General features: G+C 38.3%; 1 protein-coding gene across 4 annotated transcripts in view; it reads right to left on the reverse strand.

Annotated features, from left to right (window-relative positions):
- SMC6 (structural maintenance of chromosomes 6) overlaps nt 1-24,045 on the reverse strand; it is an 84,100-nt gene extending 60,055 nt beyond the window's left edge. The window contains exons 1-6 of one of the 4 annotated variants that reach the window (XM_023511861.1): nt 23,970-24,045; nt 23,252-23,372; nt 15,444-15,586; nt 9,366-9,483; nt 7,246-7,351; nt 1,313-1,449 (exon numbers count right to left, since the gene is read on the reverse strand). In XM_023511861.1, the coding sequence (XP_023367629.1) occupies nt 1,313-1,449; nt 7,246-7,351; nt 9,366-9,483; nt 15,444-15,581 (499 nt within the window). In that variant the 5' untranslated portion in view covers nt 15,582-15,586; nt 23,252-23,372; nt 23,970-24,045. The other 3 variants (XM_003787408.3, XM_023511860.1, XM_023511862.1) reach the window with 3 other exon arrangements.
- Between the last annotated feature and the right edge of the window lie 1,277 nt (nt 24,046-25,322).

Genomic DNA, 25,322 nt, shown 5'->3' on the forward strand with positions numbered 1-25,322 from the left:
GTATAAATCTGAATGAACACAGTACATTCAGGTATAAATCTGAATGAACACAGTACACACAGCACGAAGGGGAAGAAAAAGTACCCAGATATATATGAGGCACATCTTGTTCCCATAGCTAAATGCCTCATCTTTCCTTCTTTTTTTTTTTTTTTGAGACAGTCTCATTCTGTCGCCCAAGCTAGAGTACACAGGTGTCATCATAGCTCACTGAACCCTCAAACTCTTAGGCTCAAGCAGTTCTCCTGTCCTGAACAGAATAGCTGGAGCATGCCATGCCACCATGCCTGGTTAATCTTTTCTATTTTTTGTACAGATGGAGCCTAGCTCAGGCTGGTCTTAAATTCCTAGCCTCAAGCAATCATTCCACCTCAGCCTCCCAGCATACTAGGATTACAGGCACGAGGGGCTGTTCCAGGCTCTTCTTTTCAATAATTACTTCCCTCTTTCTTTATGTCATCATTTTCCACCTTTTGCTACACATCTCCTCCCACACCTTATAGAAACTATATGGATTAAAGAAGGTCTGCGGGGCAGAACAAAATGGCATAGGTTGTTTCAAACTGACCCAAATTCTGCTAATCATGGTTTTGCTGCTGGAAGGTCCTGTGCTAAAACAACTACCGTGTTTCCCCGAAAATAAGACCTACTCAAAAAATAAGCCCTAGCAGGATTTCTATGCATTTGTTAAATATAAGCCCTACTCCGATAATAAGACCTAGTAATGGGCGCGGCTATACCATGCATTTCGGTGCAGAGTGGTAAGAAAGACTGGAATCCCTTTTATCTGCCACAGATCCTTTCTCCCAGCTGTTCTCACTTGTGCGGATGCCGTGAGTGGTAACCACAGTCATAGGCATCCTGTTGCACATGTGCTAACAGCTAGGGGAAAGGAGTTCATGCATCACTAGTGCCAGCCAACAAGGCCATCAAGGTAGGCTCCCCCTGTCAGGTTCCAGAAGAAGATGACTTAACTGTATTTGAATAAATGTAGATTGTTGTATTATACTTAATAAAAATAAGACATCCCCTGAAAATAAGCCCTAATGTGTCTTCTTGAGAAAAAATAAATATAAGACAGTGTCTTAGTTTCGGGGAACACGGTATGTATACCATATATTCACGTATCTATACATATACCCGTATATACAACACACTCACGCACACACACATACAATTATAAGAAAAAGAAAGAAGTGCCAAGAGACACTTCTTAAGAGACAAGAAGTGCCTTTTCAATGAGTACTAGCATAGTCACCCCTTTTTGAGTATTTACCAATATTTAAGAAATGAAAAGAAAATCGTAACACACCTGTTGAACTTTTTAGTTTGTAAGATCGACTTCCATCCATGCTGATGTGTTGCTGCACAATTATAGAGTCACCATATACATTTGCTCTATAGGCATCATCTCCTCTGTTCCTTAATGTTATCAAGATATCTGCTGAGCTAAAACAATGAGGTTAAGCTAAGTCACATGAAGGTACGGTGCAATTACCATATCATGTTTTCAGAATTTTCAAGTATTTTCAGAATCATCAAATAATTTTGCTCATTTATTTAATTAGCTTTACATCAGCAGTTGATAGTCTGGCTAGAGTCTACTATAGAATAATGTTAAAAATATCATGCCTGATATAAAATAAAGTTGACAATAAGTAAAGCTTAATAAAAAATAATTGGCTGTTCTACTCTTAATAAAAACTATTAAGTTTTGTTTTTTTCAAGTCACGTAGTTAACTTATATATTTTCCTATAAAAAAGAAGTTATCAACATTGTGCTGCCTGACTACTGTGAATTACATAATAAAGCATCAGGCTGACAGGAGGTCTTTAAAAATGATGAAGTAAGAATCATGGGAAAGTAACAACACCATCTAAGACAATTAGAATTAAGGGAGGCAATTTTAATTTTTTAATTACTTTAATTTCAAATTTAAATTACTTGGCAATAAAAAATAAAGGCTTTTGATTTTCAAGAAATATAAATGAAAGCCTCAAAATGCTTAAAGTTTTATCAGCATTAACTAAGCATAGAATATAAATGTCTTAACACAATAATGAGGAAAATGCTGTGAAGGCTATGTTAACCAGTTTGATGAAAATATTTGTATATAAAATTGTATATAAAACCAGCACATTGTACCCCATGATTGCATTAATTTAATGCAGCTATAATTTAATAAAAAAATCATTTTAAAATATGTAATGCAGTTAAAGACACATATCAAATGCTGAGAGCATAAATCTGCCTAATAACCTCTGCTACGGTTTTTAAAGTTGTAAAGATGTTTCAAACACTTATAGTTATACTTATTTTAAGACAGAGGGAAGACTAGGTGAGGTGGCTAGCACGCTGGGAGGTCAGGCAGAGGATGCCTTAAACTCAGGAATTTGATACCAGCCTGGGCAAAAGGGAGACTCCATCTCCACTAAAATCAGAAAAATTAGCCTGGCATTATGGTGGGCACCTGTAGTCCCAGCTATTTAGGAAGGTGAGGCAGGAGGACAACTTGAGCCCAAGAGTCTGTTGAAACTTGGTAGAAAAATAAAAAAGATGTTGAGGAAGGATATAAATACATATTTATTATTTTATGTGTATATATATAGATATGCAGACAATATTTTCTCTGCTTTTTCTGAACATTACCAAAATCCTAAAGTCATCTGGTTAAAACTGATCTGATAATTACATGAAACTGTCAGCAGAATGAACTTGTTTTTATTTATTTGTAGAAATATTCCCAAACTATTCCCATTTGCAGGAAATGTAGGAAAAAAGACTCCAGATTAATGTCACTATAAACTACTGGCATAATGGTAGACACAATGAAGTGTGTACAGCTCTGGCTCCCCACCTCCCTTCTTTGCAAATACTCAAGCAGAAAGAAAAGGCTTAGCAATCATATCAGTCCCCATCCTGGCTTCCTGGAATTAAGCTACATATAGAAACCTGTACTAACTGAGCAATCAGGTTCTCTTCTTTGAAAGTTCAAACTAAGAACAACTGGTAAAAAATTTTAAGGTTTGTTTACTTAATGTTGTACCAATGTTAACTGCATAGCTTCGGTAAATGCACTTTAGCTATGTAAAATATCTACATTAAGGAAAACTGGGTGAGTAATATACAAGAAACTCTGCCTATCTTTCCAACACTTCTGTAAATTTCAAATTATTTCAAAATAAGAGGTTTATAAAAAAATTCCAGTTAAGACATGGCACGTCAAGCTTGGTGATTCCTTACAGCCACAAAGTTATAAGGCCTCTGGAACTAGAAAAAACAATTTGAGGCATTGTACTCAGATGAGAAAATACAAAGTCTGCAGAGAGAAGGCAGGAGCATAGAACAGGTAAGCTCTTGAACAGTACAACCAATTAAGTTAGGAGGGCTGGGAGGTGGTATAGAGGAAGAAATGCAGAACAGAGTAAAGAGAGACAGACAGAGCCCAGACAGAGCCCAGAGACCAGCAGAACTACAGAGACAGCCAGAGACAGAGGCTGATAAAGCTCCCAGACAGATGATCCTCGGTCCTGCAGGTCTTAGTCTAGTCCCTCGGGGGAACTTCCTCCCTGCAGTTTCCAAGATATACTTCCCTCTATCTTTGTGATATCCTTTTCTAGAACACCTTGAGTGGACTTTTTTTTTTTTAACAAAATTACCTAAATAAAACAGATACGCTCCTGAAAATTTATAATTATAATTTAAATTTATAATTACATTTATAATTATAATTTATAATTAAGTTTTGTTTTTTTTTTCTCAAGACAGAGTCTCACTTTGTCACCCTTGGTAGAGTGCCGTGGCATCACAGCTCACAGCAACCTCAAACTCTTGGGCTTAAGTGATCCTTTTGCCTCAGCCTCCCGAGTAGCTGGGACTACAGGTGCCAGCCACAATGCCTGGCTATTTTTAGAGATGGGGTCTTGCTCTTGCTTAGGCTGGTCTCAAACCTGTGAGGCCAGGCAATCTACCCACCTCGGCCTCCCAGAGCACTAACATTATAGGTGTGAGGCACCGCACATGGCCTTAATTGAAATTTTTAAAAAGCCTCTCAGGTTAATTCTAATAACCAGTCGTGGTTGAGAACCACTAGCTAAAGTACAACTGGGAAAGGAAAGCTAGCCTATAATATGAAGCACACAAATATTTTTTTCATTAATTAGTATGAGTACTTAGTGTTGAATTAAAGTACCTCATGAAAACATTCTAAAAATGACTACATATATTTGCTCTCTGAATCATCAAATACCTCTCTTGAATGGCAAACATCTACTTTATTATCTTTATTCCTAGCTATTCTCTATTATATTAGAGAGCTTTTTTTAGTACAGTGAGAATTTTGGAGTTACTGGTATCCTGCTACTATGTGAATTTAACAAATAATTTTTTTAAAAATCAACATTTATGAAAAAAAGTCTCCTGGACTGCACTAGTTTTGGGGACACTGAATTCAGGTCACGAGCCATAGTGCACAAGGTCTATAATTCACCAGTCCCTTAAGGGGAAAAACAGACTATCAGTGAGAGCTCTTTCAGAACGACAACATAAGCACATGGTGCCACGGTAAGAATGTGGTTCCTTTTTCAACTCTGAAAGAATCTATCTACACAGAGGTAAATGGCAGCAGCATACACCAGTGATTTCCAACCGGTGTGCCATGGCATACCTGTGTGCCATGAGAGAATCTTAGTTGTGCCCCGAAAAATTTTAAACATCTTTAATTAAATTATTTCCAAAAGAAGTTCAAAGCAGGGTTCCCTTCTTTCACTCTTTTTTTTTGATCAACATAATTTAAGCGTGCCTCAGAACTTTAACTATAGGTTCAAGTGTGCCCATGAAATAGAAAAGGTTGACAAACACTGGCATGCACTGATGGGACCAAAAAACAAGTCATAAAAAGATGATTCATCTTCTCCTCTTCTGGGTAGCCAGCTCATCTGCAACAGGTTCTGTATTTTTGACTAAATAAATGAGGAACATGAAACAGGAGTGTGAGTTTTGTCCTTTTATAACCCTGTGACACAGCTGATGTGTCAAAAATAGGACGACTGCAAAAAACCCAAGGCCAGCACACCAGGATTAGTATCAGGAGGCCAACAGCGGGCACAGTGAACTGAACACACCCAGTGAGAACCTACATAGCAAGAGGTCTGAGATCTCGGGTCACCAAGAGAGGTTTTCATGTGAAGAAATACACTGAGATGATTCATTCACACTCCCCAAGTCATTGCAAAGGACCGGTGGATAACCAGAGGGCTAAGCCTAATACAAAGTGTCTCAAGGCACACTTCTCTGGTGCCTCCTAACCATGCTAGGTAAGCATCTCTAAGGAGAGCTGAAACATCCCAAGAAAGCAAGCCCAGAGCCCAGGTGTCCCAAATGGAGACTGGAATGCCTGAGATGAGGAAGAGGAAGGAGAGTCCTTAGCGCTACCTCAAACTTGTGCCAGACTGACAGGCATCCTAAAGTGGGACAGCTGCATAGATTTTAGATATAGGAAAAAGAAAGAATAAAACTAAAAACCTCAATGACCTGTTTCTGCAAAAAAAGTGATGACAGAATCAGAGACTACAAAACAAGGCAAATTTTATAAATACCCAATGTTTTAAACAAAGGAAAGGATGATAAGCAGAATAGTAATAGATCTGGAAAATCTCTGCTTTAAGCTTTTTTTAGAAAACGTTAGTGAAGGGGAGATTCAGCTCAGGTTAGAGTTTTTAAGCTGTTATTAACTCTGTTATAAAACATATTAATGTTCCCTTTTACAGGCAGCCCTGTCCTTAGAAGTCAGTGATATGGGTTCCAAAAAAAAAAGCAGTTTTCAGAGGATAAGCCTCAGAAAGAAGTTTCTACTTCCATTTTAGTACTTCTCAAATGCAAGAAAATCCAAAGTATTTAGCTGATACATAAAACATTTAATGATACATAAATAATAATTTCTTCCTGAAGCTTGTATTTGAAAGATGCATGTATTATCTGGCCAAGGAGACTAAGTGATTAGACAACAAGGAAACACAGTTAATTATGATAAATTGAAATAAGAGTTGAGAACATTATCTTACACGTGGTAAAGTAACTAATTTATTACTTGAGACATAATCTTTGGGGATGGGAAGAAAACCTTCCTGGGCTGGGGACCTAATAAGTGGAGACAGAAACTCTGCAAGAGAATTTTTATCAAATAGTTCTTTTCCAAGGCCACAGAGCATGGGAAATGATTTCAGTGTATCTTTTCTCCTTCTCTTGAGTTAATTTGGAATCTTGGCTTAAAGTTAAGATTCCTAAGGCTCTTGAGCACAACATACGAAGCCTGCAGCCCTGATTCATATTCTATTCCTTTTCTATATTCTAGTAATGAAACAGGGAGAAGTTAAATAGATAAAACATTGAGCAAAAGCAAAGTCTACATTAGAAAAAAGACATCAGTGTTAATAGTGAGAGTTTCAAAAGTTCCGGGCATTGGGTGTATTATAGAATGAGCAGTGGAAGCAGCCCACTGCTGGCAGACGTATGACGAAGTGTGGAACATTCAGTTGTTAGGAAAAACAAAGACCCTTTCAGAGGTACCTGGGGCAGTATGAAAAATAAAAAGCCTAAAAGAGAGAGCTGCTAGTGTACAAAAGGCAATGAGTCCTTGACCATGCAAAGTGGACAATATATAGCTATGTGAAGACAATCTATGACAAAAAGAAATATAAACATAAAACCAAAGAGGGTACTTATATGACTACTCATCAAGGGTTCAGAGGGACCACAAAAACTTGTGATTATGGTCTTCAAAGGGGTACAGAGCCAGAAAGCAGAAGACATTTTGGAATTCTGAAAACAGTAATTTTGTGCAGGGATACCTTGGCTGGTCACTGATCTTGATCACCCCCATCATATCAATATGAGCTTGCTGATGCTGGGTTTGGGTCAAGGGTCAGGAATATGCGATGTTTCTAAATACTCTTCTAAACAGAGTACTCTATTACTGCCATTTCTTCCAGAAAGGTAACAACAGCGTGAGTTTAGATGGCCAGGCACACAGCAGTAAGTTACACAGCTATCTGTTTTGAGAGGACAACAGTCCACAGTGGGCCATGCTGGCAGCAAGCAGCAAAGAAAGGAATGAAAGCATATGCTACTTCTGCTCTGATTTTGAAAGGTACTTCACTTCCAGTCATGTCTCCATGAACTGGGAATCTAAAATAGCTGCTTCTTACTAAAGAAGTGAAAACAGATGGTAGAAAGCAAACACTTACTTCTGTCCATCTTTCACAAAACCTTTTAAAGAAGATCCTCTATTAGTAGTGATTGCTTTGCCACCAAGACCAACTATGAGAGCTGTCAGTACTGCACTCTTCCCACCTAGAGAAACAGATATTGAAGAAATCACATTCATTAAAGGCAGAAAAGGCTCACTCCTATAATTTGATGCAAAAAGTTACTGAATAAAGTGCTACTCTTGTCTTAAAATATTATAATTCAATTAACAGCTTTAAAAAAATGTTGCATGTGTCATGAAATATTTAGTTCCCACTATTAGAAAAGAAAATAGACATTTCAGGAATTAGGTTTTTGCCACTAACAAGGAACCAGAAAAAACTGTTGCATACCTTTCCAACTTGAAACTCTCATTGTATCATCAGGGCCCATCAGTCTAATAAATGAACTTACTACTCTATTTACACATATATACTGATTTTTATTACCTTCTAATCTAATGACAATTCCTATTTACTTTTTCCATAAATTTCCAGATACCAAAAACTATTTTTAATATCCCTCAAAAAAAAGCTCCACATGGATGGGAATGCTGTTTCTTCCATTCAATGCTATATCCCTAATATCAGCACATAATACATACTTGAATACTGGCTGAATAAATGAATTTAAATAGGAAAAAAACCAGCAAAGTCACACACAGATTTTTATACTTTTGAAAAGTATTTCTATTTGAAGAGCTCTTAGAAAAGTATATTTTTTAAAATTCTAACAGTAATAAAATGACAAGCTGAACTTTCAAAATCTCTAACAATTACCCATAATATGGTAACCGTTTTTGAACTCCAAGATAAATCAATCCAATCAACTCTTATTAGCCCATCATCTTCATTATATACTCCAAAGTAACCAAACACACCACTCAATCAACTTGCTGTAGTTCCTGAATGCCTTTAAATTCCTATTCTAACTCCCTTTTCTTCATTACCAAATGCAATGCCTCCACTATCTGCATCATTTTCCATTCTATTACGTTTTATTAATAAATCATTTTTTCAAAAAGTTTTAAACAAGACCTAACTTCAGAACTCCCTAATATTTCTTTGCTTGCTGCTTCTCCTATGTGACCCCTCCAAAGCACTGATCCCTTTGTCCATCCTCTCCTAAAAACTCCTTCTTCTTGACCCAATCAATGATGGAGTAGGAGAAACAGAAAACAAAACCAACTACAGAGCTACACACACCTCACTTCCTAGTCCAGCACTGCCACCAGCTGGTAGACTCTGGCAAGCCTCCTCTCCCTGTGTCCATCTCAGCCCAGCCACCAGCCTCTCATGCTTGGCTGGCCTATCGCAGAGCTACCTAATTGGTCCTGCTGCCTCACATATTTTCCCCCTTTAACCCACTCTCCACAATGTATCTGGTTTCTTTCATTCCCTTACTCAAAAACTAATTGGCTCTCCACTGACTTAAATAAAACTCCAAATTCTTTATCATCTTTATCATGACATAAAAGATCCTTAACAATTTCACCTAAGCATGACTCTCTAGAGTTAGCTTCTGCCCCACCCCACCGTGTACCACACAGTAAACCATCTAAGGTAATTCTCCACGTCCCATACATACCTATTCTCCTCCTTAAACCTTTACTGATGAGCAAGCTTTGCCTGAAACATCTCAGCTTCTTCTTCCCCAGTGAGACCTAAAGAACCTAAAATTTTCATTCAAGTACTGGCACAAATACCAACCACCTCCTCTTTAAAGCTTTCATTAGCCATAACAGTGACAATTAGTTACTTTCTTGCTTGGATTGCCAAGGCACCTCATTTGTGCTCAGTTACAACTTTTAGCCAAGATATACAAGGCTGCCTCAATCAAAATGAGAACTGCCTGTCTACCCTTATATATTATGAATTCCAAGGTGAATGGATTAAAAACATAAACAGGGAATTTTATCCTTACCACTTAAATAATAAACCTAGAGTTAATACAGCATTTTCTTTAAGTGTACACTGTAAGCAAATACTGAAAATATTAATAATCAGAAGTCATAAATGTATAAATCAAATACAAAGACTAGTAGTCACTTACATCTAAAAAGTAATGTATTCTAATCTCAAAGGTCTGTTTGAAGTCAAATGAGAGTAAAAGGACTTACTTCCATTGTTGCCAACAACGAAGTTGACATTAGAACCAAATTTAAAGGGTCCAAGCATCGAATGACACATGAAGTTTTTTAGCTGAATACTCTCTATTATTCCAACTTCTGCTGCAGTCTATTAATAAAAAACAGTGGAAGAAAACAGTCAATATAATTCACTCATTATACTCATCCAAGCATGTTGGCAGGAGAAAGACTAGCAGTTATTACCAATGAAAAAGGGTATGGAAAGTGAATAATGGTAACATCAAAACACAAACTTTCTCTGAATCTAGCACATCCCCCAGACTCTTCAAAGAAGCTAATAAACGTATCACAAGGTTTCTTAATATTTACAACATTGGCATTTAGGGTGTGATAATTTTTCTTGGTAGGGGATCTGTTCAGTGCATTGTAGAATGTTTAGCAACATCCCCAGACACTCTCCACTAGATGCTAGTACAAGTACACATTTGACCCACTTGTGACAACCAAAAACGATCCGGACATTGCTGAACATCCCCAGGGCATACAAGCAGAATCTCCCTGGATGAGAACAGCTATCCCAACTGTTATAGCAGAACTTTCTATAAAATATAGAACTATATTTGGCACAGCCCTGAAAGACGACTATCCAACCATGGTTTGAACACTAATTCACTATGTGACATTCACTATCTCCAGTGAAAGAGCAGAACACACATCCCAAAAGGTAAAGCTGCTCTTTTTGTGACTTTCTGCATCTGTCATTTAACTATGATAGCTGTGTGACTTTTGGTAATGTATAAAAGATATATAGTTTCCAAATATGTAAGACAGAAACAGTAATTTCTATGCTGTAAGTATATGACCTCATTACATTAGAGATGGCTTATAAATGGTTCACCTGCATGTTGTAGTTATCTAAACACCAGAATGAATCGGCTTATTTTCTCAGAATAAATTTCATTTTTTGAAGACCACTTTTCATCTCTCTAGCTATTTGCATGGTTTCTTTTAAAATTCCCCAGCTCTCCTCTTCTGGACTACACCTTATTAAAATGCAGAAAATATTTACCTCCTTATATGAGGAGTTCTGGAAATCACGGTTGAAGAATTTTTAAATACATTTTCATTTTGAGACAACTACACATTCACACGCAGTTGTTAAGAAACACCTTGTATATATGTACTATATGAACAAGAGTAACAATAGTATAAAATCACAACTAAGGCTGGGTGCAGTGGCTCAAGCCTGTAATCCTAGCAATCTGGGAGGCCAAGGTAGGTGTACTGTTTGATCTCAGGAGTTTGAGATCAGCCTGACCAAAAGCAAGATCCCATCTCTAAAATAACCAGGCGTTGTGACAGGCACCTATAGTTCCAGCTACGTAGGAGGCTGAGGCAAGAGGATGGCTTAAGCCCAAGAGTTTGATGTTGCTGTGAGATATGACACCATAGCAATCTACCCAGAAGAACAAAGTAAGACACTGTCTCAAAAAAAATAAGTTCACAACTAAGATACAATGTTGATTACTATATAGGTCTTGAAATTGGGAAGACTGATTCTTCCCACTTCTCTCTTTTTCAAAATGGTTTTAGCTATTCCAGTTCTTTTGCCTTTTCCAACAAAATTTATAATAAATTTGTCTGTATCATAGAAAAATCTTAATGGATTTTGATAGAATTGTCATTGGGGGAGAATCAACATCACTTCTGTGTTCAGTGCTCTAATCCACAAATAAGTATGCCTCTCCATTTATTTAGGTCTTCTTTGATTCCTTTTTACGAATTACTAGGGATGGGTTTTTCTTTTTCTTTTTTTTTTTTAATTGTGGAGGATTCACTGAGGGTACAGAGAACTAGGTTACACTGACTGCATTCATTAGGTAAAGTCCCTCTTATAGTTGTGTCCCACCTCCAAGAGGTGTTTCATGTATCATGTACCCCCCACTTCCTTCCCTCTCTCTGCTCCTCCATTCCTCTACCTCCCACCATGTATTAGGTCATCAACTGTCCTCCTATCAGAATTGAGTACATTAGATTCTTGCTTCTCTATTCTTGTGACGTTCTACTAAGACGAATGTGTTTCAACTCCATCCAGGTTAATACAAAAGATGTAAAGTCTCATCTTTTTTAGTGGCTGAATAGTATTCTATGGTATAAATACACCACAGCTTGTTAAACCATTCCTGGATTAGTGGGCATTTAGGTTGTTTCCACAGTTTGGCAATTGTAAACTGAGCTGTGATAAACAGTCTAGTGGAAATGTCCTTATGATGAAATGATGTTTTTTTCCTTTTGCATAGATACCCAGTAATGGGACTGCAGAATCAAATAGGAAATCTATTCTTTTGAGTTCTTTGAGGATTCTCCGTATTTCCTTCCAAAAAGGTTGTACTAGTTTGCAGACCAACCAGCACTGTAAAAGTGCTCCCTTCTCTCCATATCCATGCCAGCATTGGCAGCTATGAGATTTTGTGATGTGGGCCATTCTCACTGGGGTTAGGTGATATTGTGGAATGGTTTTAATTTATATTTCTCTGATAATTAGACAATGAGCATTTTTTCATATATTTGTTAGCCATTCTTCTTTAGGAAAGGTTCTATTCATCTCTCTTGCCCATTGATATAAGAGATTATTGGCTTTAATGTTAATTTGAGTTCTCTGTAAATCCTAGTTATCAAGCTTTTATCCAATTCATAATATGCATATATCTTTTTCCATTCTGATGGTTGTCTCTTTCCTTTGGTTGTTGTCTCCTCAGCTGTAGAGAAGCTATTCAGTATAATTAAGTCCCATTTGTTTATTTTTGTTGTTGTTGCTATCACTACAGAAGTCTTCTTCATAAAGTCTTTGCCCAGGCCAATAACTTCAAGTGTTTTCCCACACTTTCTTTGAGGATTTTTATTCTTTCATGCCTTTGATTTAGATCTTTTATCCATCTTGAATTGATTTTAGTGATTAGAGAAAGGTGTGGGTCCAGTGTCAGGCTTTTACATGTGGATATCCAGTTCTCCCAGCATCATTTATTGAGGAGAGATTTTTCCCTCTCTCAAGTGTATGTTCTTGTTTGGTTTATCAAAGATGGCTGTGAGATATTAGTTTCAACTCCTAGTTTTCTATTCAGTTCCAAATGTCTGTTTCTATTTCTGTGCCAATACCATACTCTTTTGATTACTATGGCCTTGTAGTACATCCTAAAGTCTGGTAGGCTCATGCCTGGTTTGTTTTTATTACTAAGAATTGCCTTGGCTATATGGGGTATTTTCTGGTGCCATACAAAACAAAAAATTATTTTTTCCTAATCTAGAAAGTATGATCTTGGTATTGTAATGGGGATTGCATTGAATCTGTAGATTGCTTTGGGAAGTGTAGACATTTTAACAATATTGATTCTTCCCAGCCACGAGCATGGTGTGTTCTTCCATTTGTTAATATCTTCTGCAATTTCTTTTCTTAGGGTTTTGTAGTTTTCTTTATAGAGGTCCTTTACCTCTGTTATTATTAGGTATTTCATTTTCTTTGAAGCTACTGTGAAGGGAATTGTATCCTTGATTAGCTTCTCATCTTGGTTGTTACTGGCATATATAGAGGCTTCTAATTTGTGGACATTGATTTTATGTCCTGAGACATTACTGTATTTTTTGATCACTTCCAGGAGTCTTGGGGTGGAGTCTTTGGGGTTAACTAAGTGTAAGATCATATCATCAGCAAAAAAGGAGAGTTTGACTTCCTTTGCACCCATTTGGATGCTCTTTATTTCCTTCTCTTGCCTGACTGTATTAGCTAGAACTTCCAGCATTATGTTAAATAGTAGTGGTGATAGAGGACAGCCTTGTCTGGTTCCAGTTCTAAATAGAAAAACATTCAGTTTTACTCCATTCACTGTATTAGCTGTGGGTTTGTTGTAGATAGCCTTGATCAGTTTAAGAAATGTGCCCCCTATGCCTATTTTCTTCAGAGTTCTAATTAGAAAAGGATACTGAATTTTAATGAATGCTTTTTCCACATCTATTGAGAAGATCACATGGTCTTTGTTTTTGCTTCTGTTGATATGGTGAATTACCTTTATGGACTTGGGTATGTTAAACCAGCCAAGCATCCCTAGGATGAAAGCTACTTGATTGTGATGGATGATTATTTCAATATGTAGCTATAATCTATTGCCTAGGATTTTATTGAGAATTTTTGCACTATATTAATTAGTGAACTTGGTCTGAAATTCTCCTTTTCAGTTGGGTCTTTTCTTGGTTTTTGATATCATGGTGATGTTTGCTTCATAGAGTGTACTGCTTTATAGAGGAAGATCCCTTTCTTCTCAATTTTTTTGCAATATGGGTATAAACTCTTCTTTGAAGGTTTGATAGAGAAGGAAATAAAGGGCATCCAAATGGGTGCAAACCCTTCTTTGAGTTTGGCTGCTTGTACGACTTTTTCCTTCATCTTGACTTTGGACATGTTCATTACAATGTGTCTTGGAGAGGCTCTGTTTGAGTTGAGGTGATACAGGGTTCAATATCCCTCTGAAAGGAGTGTGTCAGGGTCTTTAGGAAAACTTGGGAAGTTTTCCCTTATCATGGTCTCCATTCCTTTGGGACAATCTTCTTCCACTTCAGGAATCTTAAGCATTTGCATATTTGAATGCTTCATGGAGTCTCGTAGTTCTCTAAGCACCTGTTCTTTCTCTTTCTTCTTTTCTGCCTCTTTAACTACCAGGGTTAACTTGAAAACTTTAACCTCTAGCTCTGAGGTTCTTTATTCTCCATGATCTAACCTATTTTTGATACTTTCTACTGCATCTTTACATTCCCTGATTGTGTCTTTCATTTCCTTAAGCTCCGCCATATCCTTTCTATTTTCTATATATCTCTTGCCCAACTTTTGGTTCTGTCTTTACATTTTCCCGTCCATTCCTTTTATTGTCGTTATCAATCATATTTTAAATTCCCTTTCTGTCCAGTCCATTAATTCTTTATAGGTGGAGTCTTCTGCAGTAGCTGCCTCATGGTCCCTTGTGGGAGCTATTCTGTTTTGGTTTTTCATGTTGCCTGAACTTTTCTGTTAGTTCCTCCTCATGTGTTTTCTTCCTGTTCACCTTCTTGTTCTCCTTTTTACTTCTCACTGCTTCTTTTGTTTAAAACAGAAGTCCTTGATCTTGATGACAATATGCTGCAATGTGTCGCCGGGACCCTGGTGGTGCTATGGTTTTTTTAGGAGACAGAGAGCAGTGTCAGCAACCTTTATGGTCCTTATTCCAAACTCAGCAATCAGACCCTGCAGAGTTAGGATCACAAGAATCCTTGAGGGGCAGGTCTCATAGTGCCCCGAGTCCAGTTCCCGTTGGGTGTGGGAGTCCCTCAGCTGTCCTAAGACTGGAGTTCTGATCCTGGCAGGTGGAATTAAGACTGCCATACCTTAGGCTCCTGCTAAGACCTTCTTACAACCTTCCCACAACGGCAGCCCACTGGCCGTGGAGACCTCAGTATGGCTGCTTTGTCAGCCACCAAACCTATGGCATGTCCACTCTAACCAGCATTCAAATCTGGTTGCTGTATGCTGCTCGAGTCCACCCATTCTTCCAAGCTTTCCACTCAATGCGCAGCTTCCCTCAACAACTAAAAACTCCAGAAAGGCTTCCTCTATCCTGGACCTATGTGGGCAGCTGTCCGATCCCAGCTGGTCATAATCAGATTTCCACCACTCTAGATCATATGCTGTATCCAGCTCACCACCTCCTCACTGTACAACCTGAGGTATGACTTTGGGTAAGATCCTCTTGCCAGATGTGGCTGGGTTCTCTCTTTTTCCCCAGTCATTCTAGGAGAGCTCAGCTGAGCAATCCTTCTGGTCCGGAATCTTGCTCTGCCCCCTTACTAGGGGTCTTTCAACTTCATTCATCTTTGCAAAGACCCAATACTTTGTTTCATCATTTTCTCTATTCTAATATTATCCTAAGCTCCAAAATTAGTCAGAATAGGTAATTAATTTTACCTCAACTTTTAAAAAACCACATTGTTTTTTTCTAAATTTTAAATTATCACAGAATGTGTCATATAAACCAGACATGAGAAACATGTCAATCAAAAAGTATTATTTTGTAATTCTGCACTCACCAAAGTAGAGGTACCATTAGTGAAAGCAACTGCACATTCATCGTCATCACCATCTTTATCAAAATCCTCCAATTCTTCTTGTCTTGGTCTTTTGGCATTTTCAGGAGAGAAGAAATTCTCTTCTTTTCTTTTGGCCATCAGGTCTGAACAAATATTTATAGTTAACAATGATATAAATCAAGCATAGCATCTATAGTGTTATTATTTACATTAAGCTTAACAAAATTAATCACACACAGTTTATTAAATTTTAAGTACTATGTCTTTCCAGTTTCACCCTAAAAAATACAGTAAATTAGTCTTCTATACAGCAAAAAGGAAGAAGACCATAAGTCAAAGAATGCTAGAAAAGTCAAGGAAACACATTTTCCCCTAAAGCCTCTAAAAGGAACATAGCTCTACTAACACCTATATTTTGCCCAGTGAAACCTGTGTCAGACTTTTAATCTACTGAAGCATAAGATAACAAATGTGTGTTGGTTTAAAAAAAAATCATCTGCACAGTCAACGGTAGTGGACTTTTACTTCAGAGTAAAACTGGCCAAGAATATAAAAATATGAAGCTACCTAAATGTTTTGATTCCTAAACTCACAAAATGTAAAAGATATCATTTGTGAAACTATACACTCTACTTTCCTATATCTACTAATAGTGACAGCACAGTACCTCCTAAATCTATTCTAGAGCAATCATCTAATTTTTTTAAGTTATAAAGTAACCAGATAAAACTTTTAACTTTTAAATTATTTTACCAAAGCAGCATATTTTGAAGCAGTATCTCCTTGCACCAGCAGTTTCCTTTACCTATTCTCTTAAAAATTAGTCCATGTTGACTGCCTATTTTTTGCCATTATACCATAAATTTAAACCTAAAAAATTAACATATTTAAAATTACACAAAATTTTGATAAACAAATGTATACTAACTAAACCTCCAAAGTTGATGACCTGTGACTGAAACTAAATTTTATGACTACTTTGATTGCTGCTTTCATTTTTTTCCTTAGAATACACGTTAAGACTTAAAATGATTAGTACCCAATACCTGTTTGCTGAATAAATGGAGAGAAATATCTCTGACATACATAAGTTCTAGGTTTTTAGGTCCCTCAAATAATAGACCACAGCAACCCTGTCTGTACTACGTACCTGACTCCTTTCTGCTCCACAGTAACGGTAGATTGAGTAAGAGTTCCTCTCAAGAATTTGGACTCAAATACTGTAGTCAGTCCTCATTACCAGACATTGTAGCTTTAGCTCAGGATGTCCACACAGGCCAATAAATCTAGTCTTAAGTACTTGTGTATGCATTTTGGGAGTAGGGATGCTAGAGTGGTTATTACAGAAAGAACATGACGTTGATGTGCAAAAACAGAACAGGGACTTTGGAGAAGGAACGAAAGAAAAAGGAAAGCGAAGAAGACAAAGACATTTGCAAATAGTGTTCAATTTTTTAATCTACTCTAATTTCTTGGAAATATCAAATATCTATACATATTTTGGGGAATTATGTCAAATTTTGGTATTATGACAATGTGTATATGGTTCATTAAATGAACTAAATAGTTTGCACATATTTTAGTATTCTAAAATTGCTTCAAAAGTAAGAATAATCCTCAAACTTATTAGATAGTGGAGACTACTTTAACGTTAATTTTGTAAAATCATTTCAATTTCTTTCTTATATATTGGTTGTTTATAGGTTCATATCTTCCTGAATCAAATATGTAATTTTATTTCCTCAAACACTGATAACTTTTAAAACCATGAATTTACGATAAAAAATTATCTTATATTTTGTAAAATCCTCATTTGCAGTCATGCTTCCATACAAATTCCATTTACGTTTGAGAGCTATTTTAAACATTTTAAACAAATTAGTTCTTTGCTTTATCAAATCTAGTTTTTCTTTCATATGACTGTTTTTAATAAGTGGGTCATGATGAAAGTTTTCAGATACACAAAAATGAAGACTCATGAAATCCACACAGACAGAAACAAATGAACCCCACCCAGCAACACCAATAAGTCAAGCAAATTGAAACTTGCACAGGTGAATCAGAAAAACACTCTTGACTTTGTTTCTTTCAAGAGAAATAATGAACCATAACACAGACTGCTCAAAACTTTCTCAGTAACCCATGTATTTATTTACATGATTTTGCACAAGTAAGTCTAACGGGTATGCTATGGGGTAAACGTAAATCTCTAATTCCTTCTCCCAAAACACAAGTTAAAAAAGAAATGAGAGACTTTCGCTTCCAAGAACACGCTATGAATGTACTTTTTCCTATTTTTTCTAAGTCAAACAAAAAATCTTAGGCATTATATATAAAAACATAAGATTCTGAAAGGTGAAAAGAAGGTAGACCCAAGAACAATACAGTAGTTAAAGTTCCATGAGTTCTCCTTTTGTCTCAAATATCCCAGACTTTGTAGGAGTCAACAAGTGTGTGTGTGGGAGGGTGCAGAGGAACCAAGGAAAGTTAGTTCTCTCTAGCCAAAGGATAGGGACAAGGGCAACCTAAGACAGAAAGTTTGGGACAATAACTGCTCTACTTCACTCCAACGATCCTAAAAAAACTGTATCTTCTCCCCCAGTCTCGCCCTGCCACCAAAAGAAAGTGATTAAACTGGATTTCCACCCTAGAGTGAGGTAATAAATAATATAGCATCTCACTCACTGGTGTTGGGTCAGAGAAGGCTAACTAGGCCATAATGCTGTCAATGAAGACCACCTATGGAATCTAGACCTCTACCCATAGGAGGCAGTAATATAAATATAGTGCTACTTACACCCTCTTCTCCTTGCCTGGCATAAAAGGAAACCTAGTAGAAAGGCAGGATGTTTCCCATTGTCTAGACAATCACTCTTACTACAGTGCCACTGGAGACCATGTGGCTAAGGAAACAGCTCTGACTCTAGATTCTAGATTCTAGATTGCAGATCTGTGTCTCTGCTTTCATAATCCAATATGTAAGAGGAGAGCCCTCAAAGGTTATGATCTAAAACAGTACTAAGGACTTCAAAGAGTTCTTGCTTATCCCTATAAATATTAGAAATCTTAGAAATTAAAACTGAGAAACTTTTAAAACAAAGAACACACAAATACACATTCCATCAGTGAGAGTAATGACACCTCGCAAATCAAGTAACCTCTGGAAAATGCCACTGTATGCTCCTAAGAGGGTGAGTGCAAAAAAGGCAAATAACATCTTACAATTATAATTATTATAAAAACAATTCTGGCCTTGTAGATACCTTGCAAGAATCTCATGGATTTCTGGCCAACTTTGCAAACTGCTGCTACAGAGATATTATCCACATGATACTGTACCATAAATTACAAGGCATAACCAGCAAGAAATAAAGTTAGAGCAGTAGGGGAAAAACCAACCCCAGAAGACCTTATAGAGTCCTCATATTCAAAGTATGATCTAGGGTCCACCAAACAGCATCTCTATCTCCTTGGAACTTACTAGATATTCAGAACTTCAGGCCCCACCCTAGGCCATATGAATCAGAACCTTTAACAAGACTATAGGTGATTCACAAGCACATTAAAGTTTGAGAAGAACTGCTGTAAACCACAGAAAATAACTGGGACTTTTTATACCATCCTGAAAGCAATAAAAAGCCTATTACGAGAAATCAAATACCATGTAAAAGTTATGTTAATTAATATCCAAAGAACATTTCACCTAAACAAAACACCACTACAGTCACAACTACATAATATTTGGTTATCATTTTTAGAAATAAATGCTTCTTTTGATCTCTTATAGAAATCAAAGCTTCAAAATTAAACATTTTTTCAAAATATTTAGTAGCAAGAATCAACACGTATTAGCTTCGGCTTGGTGCCAATTTAAAATTCCTAAGATATTACCAGGCCATTATTCTTCCATCAACACTTTCTTTTTACCACTCATCCTCTATTCCCTTCTCAACTACTGAGAAGTAATTTATTAATTATACAAGAGTACAGAGAAAGCACTATTTTTTGGTTCTCCCAACATTAAATGTTCTTTTAGACACTGCTTTTATTAATGCTTAATATATAATCTTGCCGTTAGCAGGCACTCAGACATCAGCTGACTGTTATGTACAAGGGAAAATGTGATGTGCTTCCCACAATGAATGTGAGATTCTATACTACACAGAAGACAGTACACTGGAACGCTACATGATGACAATGTTTTTCATTTGCCGAGCATGATGTGAGATTTGCAGTTTGCTATTAGGTTGCCAAGGTAACTTGCATCTAACAGATGCTGAAGGAGCCTACCTTTTAAAATAAGAATCAATTTTTAATTTAATGACAGATTTTCAAAAACAGATATATATGTCCAGAGAGTTAAACACAAATTAAAATAGCAAAATTGTTTACAATAGACTAATGAGACCCATTTACAGATTCAATAGGAGACCTATTTACAAAAGAAAAAAAAATGCTCCTCTGGGAGTTTCAGTATATCCATAAAGCTCTTCATGGTTTTAATATCTGCTTATTTAGTTATTTATAATTTAAAAAATCCGAATTAAAAAACATAACATTTCTCCCTTACAGGAAAACAATGAATATCATCAATAAAATGATAAATTCAAGAAGAAAAATCAATAACCATGAGTTTATTACAACACGTAAATGAATAGGAAATGAGACCAAATCCCTTTTAACAGAATTCTAAATTTTAAAAATTAGCTAATAATTCATACTTTCCATTAACATCAAAGGAACTTAGAGTAGTAACAAACAAAATAGAATTATGAATAGAAAACAGTGCTTTTGTTTTTTAAAAATGGCAAATTACTGTTATTTCTGGATCTGCCCTGGCCTGGGTGTACCTCCTCCCCAATTCCTCTCTTCCCACCACAATAGACATTTATTCTAAATTAAACTCTCATTTTTAACGTACTGAATTAGTACACTGCTTTAAATATATCATGAAGTCTTGAGATTCACTAGATAAGAAATATATATATTTATATAAAAAAATTCATAGGTTCACTCATCAAAAATTTCAGGATTTGCAGAACATGGTACTTCAGTTAACAAAACTTGAACACTTTGTGTTTTGAAAACATTTCTGTGGCCTCAACGTAGAGGACAGATGAAACAATAAGAAAAGCAGCAGAAGAGTTTCTAAATGATGAGGGGCTAAACAAAAGCAGTGTTAATATGAGAGATGAAAGGAAGACATGACCTCAACAGATTTAAAAGACTAGGTTAAAGGCTTGGAGCCCATGGCTCAGTGGTTAGAGCAGATGCCACATGCTCTGGGGCTCGTGGGTTCAGACCCAGCCCTGCTAAACAATAACAACAACAAAAATAGCCAGGTGTTGTGGGGGCTGCCTGTAGTCCTAGCTACTTGGGAGACTGAGGCAAAAGAATTGCTTAAGCCCAAGAGATTAAGGTTGCTGTGAGGTGTGATGCCACAGTACTCTATTGAAGGGGTCATAGTGAGACTCTGCCTCCAAAAAAAAAGACTGGGTAAGATGAGTACGCTGAATTAACATTTATCGAATATCTATGTACTTAACTTTAGAGGTGAACACTATTTCCTTTGATCCTCAATTCTTATGAGATAAATATTTCTTATGTAAAAGGGGAAACTGAGGCTCACGTGAATAACGTGACCTTATGTAGCTATGACTTTGCTGAAACTTATAAAGGCTTACATAGCTATAAATTAGCAAAGCCAAGATCCAAGATCAGGTTTGTCAAAACCCAAAGTCAAGGCTCAGTGCCTGTAGCTTAAGCCACCAGAGTGCCAGCCATATACACCTGAACTGGCGGGTTTGAATCCAGCACAGGCCCACCAAACAACAATGACAACTACAACCAAAAAATAGCCAGGCGTTGTGGCGAGTGCCTGTAGTCCCAACTACTTGGGAGGCTGAGGAAAGAGCATTGCTTAAGACCAAGAGTTATAGGTTAAAACCAAGCTAGAGGTTGCTGTGAGCTATGATGCCACAGCACTCTCCCCAGGGCAACAGCTTGAAACTCTGTCTCAGAAAAAAAACAAAAAAAAAAAGCTAAAGTCAAACCTCTTTAATGTCCAAGTTCCTACTGGTATAAACAACTTAGTTTAATTGACAGTTTAATTATTCATAGGTTGTGATACTGGCTATTAATCCATTCTTCATTCTCTGATTATCCTCCATTAAAACTGACAAAAATATTTTATAATCACATGCCCCTCTAAGACAACCAATAAGGTCAATCAGAACTTTGAGCTTGCTTTTTAAAATTTCAATTTGTGTTTCATCTTCACACTTAATGAAATGGCCAAATGCCATCATAAGCAGACAGAACAGGTTTAGTGAGGAGGAAGGAAGTTTATTTTGTTTGAAAACAGAATCTGATATATTCCTAAAATACTGAGATAGAAAGGCCAGTAAGCAGTAAAGTAGGGGAGGATTTGCCAGCAGAACTAAGAAAACCAAATTTGGTAATCAAGGAAAGCATGCTAAGTGAGAAAAAATGTAACTTATTTAACTAGTGAAGCAAAAATGCTAACATTGATATAAGTGACTACCGGTGACCTTCCGTCAGTTGGACAAGTTTGTGTTCAATTATGAAAAATATAATGCATATTCACATGGTAAAATTTTGAGCCTTATTAATTCTGAAAGTAAGCCAAGTACATTTTTGATTAATTTTCCTAAATGTAGTCTAAAATTGTGATTTAGGCAGGTTTTATCTAAAATTCTACAGACTAGGCACTCAGCAAAATAAACCTTTAGGAAATAAGATTTACGATTCACTATAACAACTTTGACACGCCATTTGACAGGTTCAATACTTAATGTTTTAGACTAATTGTGGATAGATACAGGTTATCTAAAGTTCTTTTCCCATCTGCCTCCACATATTTAAAAATCCTGTTAGATACAGTCATACCTCAGTATCCATGAGAGATTGGTGATTTGATACACCACCTCCCTCCCAGATACCCAAATCCACAGATGCTCAAGTCCCTTAGATAAAATGGCATAGTATCTCCATATAACCTATACTTTTTTTTAATGTAAAGTTTTTTGTTTGTTTGTTTGTTTTGAGACAGAGTCTCACTATGTCGCCCACAGTAGAGTATCGTGGCATCACAGCTCACAGCAACCTGAAACTCTTGGGCTTAAGCGATTCTTTAGCCTCAGCCTCCCAAATAGCTGGGACTACAGGCGCCCAGCTATTGTTTTGTTGTAGTTGTCATTGTTGTTTAGCTGGCCTGGGCTGGGTTGGAACCAGTGAGCCTAGGTGCATGTGGCCAGCACAGTAACCACTGTGCCACAGGCGCTCAGCCTAACCTATACTTTTAAGTCATTTCTAGAATACCTGTAATACCTAATAAAGGCAAATGCTGTGTAAACAGTAGTTATATTGTTTTGGGAATGACACCCCCCCCCAAAAAAATCCATGCATGTTCAGTACAGATGCAACCACCCATATTTTTTTTCCCTCTAGCATATTTTTGATCACTTGGTTAAGCAACATACTAGTGCTCTCCAAACATTTTGTACTTGCACCCATTAAAGAAGTATTGAATACACATTCCAATATAAAACTATTATTGTGGATATGTCACACACTAATATAAATTACATGATGTAAATCTAAGTGGAATTTCTATTAACATGCTCCCTCCACATCTGCATACCCATGGATCTAACTGCAAGCCACTGCAAATGCTACTGTAAATTTTAAGACTACACAAGGGAATTTGTAAAAGTCCAAAGTAGCTTGTCTTTAACAGTGGCTGTCTAGTCTGTTCACGAAACACGCAGAGAGAAAAAAGAGCTCACCTAACTTATGTCTTCAGGTTTAAACATCAAATAGTTGCTCTTCTAAGAAGTATCACAGTATTATCTCAAGTCCTATTGGTTCTACAATCCTTTCTCTACCCTGGAGTCTTGTTTTCCGTCCCTAAATTAGGGAAAAGAAATGCCATCAAAAAACCTTCAAACATCACGATTTAATTTTTCTAGATAACACAGTTTGGGTTTTCATGAAACTGGGATTAACGACAAATCCAATTTGATATTTGCATACACCCTTTAGACACACATAAGTTGTTGCCCTTGAGGTTATCAGCACGCACGTGACAAGACCCACTTCCTGACCCCAACTTCACCCCAGACCCCAACCCTCAAGCTCTTGACCAAAACCCCGGGGCCATCTGAGGACGAAGGGGCCCCGCGCCTACAGCCAAGTTTCCCGCGGCTGAGAAGACCTGAGCCGTAGGCGAAGAGCGCGCGAAGATCCCTCCAGACGCCGAGACCACTCGAGAGACCAGTGCCTCCCGTCCGGGGCCGCCGGGGCAACCCTGGACACCGCCGCAGCTCCGAAGACCCGGCCGCTCCCAGGTGGGCTGGGGGTCACCAGCCGAGAGGGCGCGGGCGGGGATGAACCCCGGGGCTAAAGAAAGCGACAGCGCGCGCCTTCACCCTACCGCCAACAAGTCGAAATCTCCCAAAGGAACCCGATCGGCGGGCCTGTCGTGCGACCGAAGCTACGGCCAACCTGGGGGCGTCTCGGCCTGGGCTCTGCGCCGTTAGCCCGCAGGGAATCGCCCGCCAGCCAAAGAAAGCAGGAGTCCGGCCGCCCGGGCGCCCGCCGCGGGACGGTCCGCGCCTGCGCCCCGCCCTCCCTCCCCCCGGGACTCCGCCCGCGCCTGCGCAGTTCGGGGAGTTCGCGCCACTGGCATCCAGGAGAAGGGGCCGGAAGTGCCCCTGAACCCGAGCGGGTAGATACGCGGTCTGTGGGCTGTCAGACGTGAGGGAGGAGGGTGATTTGCCTAAGTGAAAGGGAAGATAACAGAGCGCCCCAGCAACAGGTCCACGCATGCGTCCACCGGGCCGGCTGGAAGCCGGGAACGGAAAGTCGCGAGCGCTGCTCGGGCGGGAGAACCCGGACAGTCACTTCCCGGAAGGGGCGGGCCGCACTGGCGAGGGCGCCGAATTCGAATCCTTTCAAGTAGCTTCCCGGCCGGGCCGTTTTGCCCCTGACGCTAATCTTCCTTTGGAAAGGAAAGAGGACTTTTTCCTTTTCAGAAAACACAGAAACTTGGAGGCAGCAGTAGTTAGGATTCAGGCCAAAGTGGTAAATGACGAAGGGTCTTCTTCCAAAACCAAGGAGGAAGGGTTGTCCGGGTAAGTCCCACGGGGACGGTGAAGAGGTGGCACCGCTGGGGTCCTTCTACTAGTTCTTTTGACACTCTGAGTTAGGAGCGACCTTTGTGTTCGTCGCCCCTCCAAAAACGGCGGCTCCCTTTGAAAAAAGTAGAAGTTCGAATCGAGCCTCCGGGCGACGATCTGGCCCTCGCTCCCGGAGCCTGGCCTCTCGCACCAGCCCTGCGGGCTGCCTCCACCGGGAAAGAATGCCTGGTCCTCCAGCCGCTGTGCGCTGGTCCTTGGCGGCTGGGCCCAATTGTCCTTTTCCCGGCACACGGTGGAGCTAACTCCCACGCCTCGTTAAGGACATTCCGAGTGATCCCTCCCTCCGGCAAACTTGGTGTTCTCTTTAACGTGTTATCATTGTATTTTAGTACTGAATGTACTATGATCATAAAAAAATACTGTATTGGAAATAGTTCAGTTGTAATAGTGAATAAGACTTTGTAGTTAATTAATTTACAGTCTTACTTTCCCGTGCGCTAGCCAAGCTCCTAAATGAATACCAGAACTAATGAAGTTTAACTTGAAGTTATTAACTTTCAGAGCCCTTCCTAACCAAGCACTAATTTGCCCCTTCAGTCTTTTCTCGACCGTTAGCAGTAATGTGCTCATGTTGCCGAGTAACTTGTTTTCCATACTTCAGAATCTTCTGGATGAGGAAAAAATGGCATTTACTACCACCTCCACCCCAAATAAATTG

Source organism: Otolemur garnettii, unplaced genomic scaffold (assembly GCF_000181295.1).
Source record: "Otolemur garnettii isolate 467f Iridium unplaced genomic scaffold, OtoGar3 scaffold00022, whole genome shotgun sequence".
Lineage (NCBI taxonomy): Eukaryota > Metazoa > Chordata > Mammalia > Primates > Galagidae > Otolemur > Otolemur garnettii.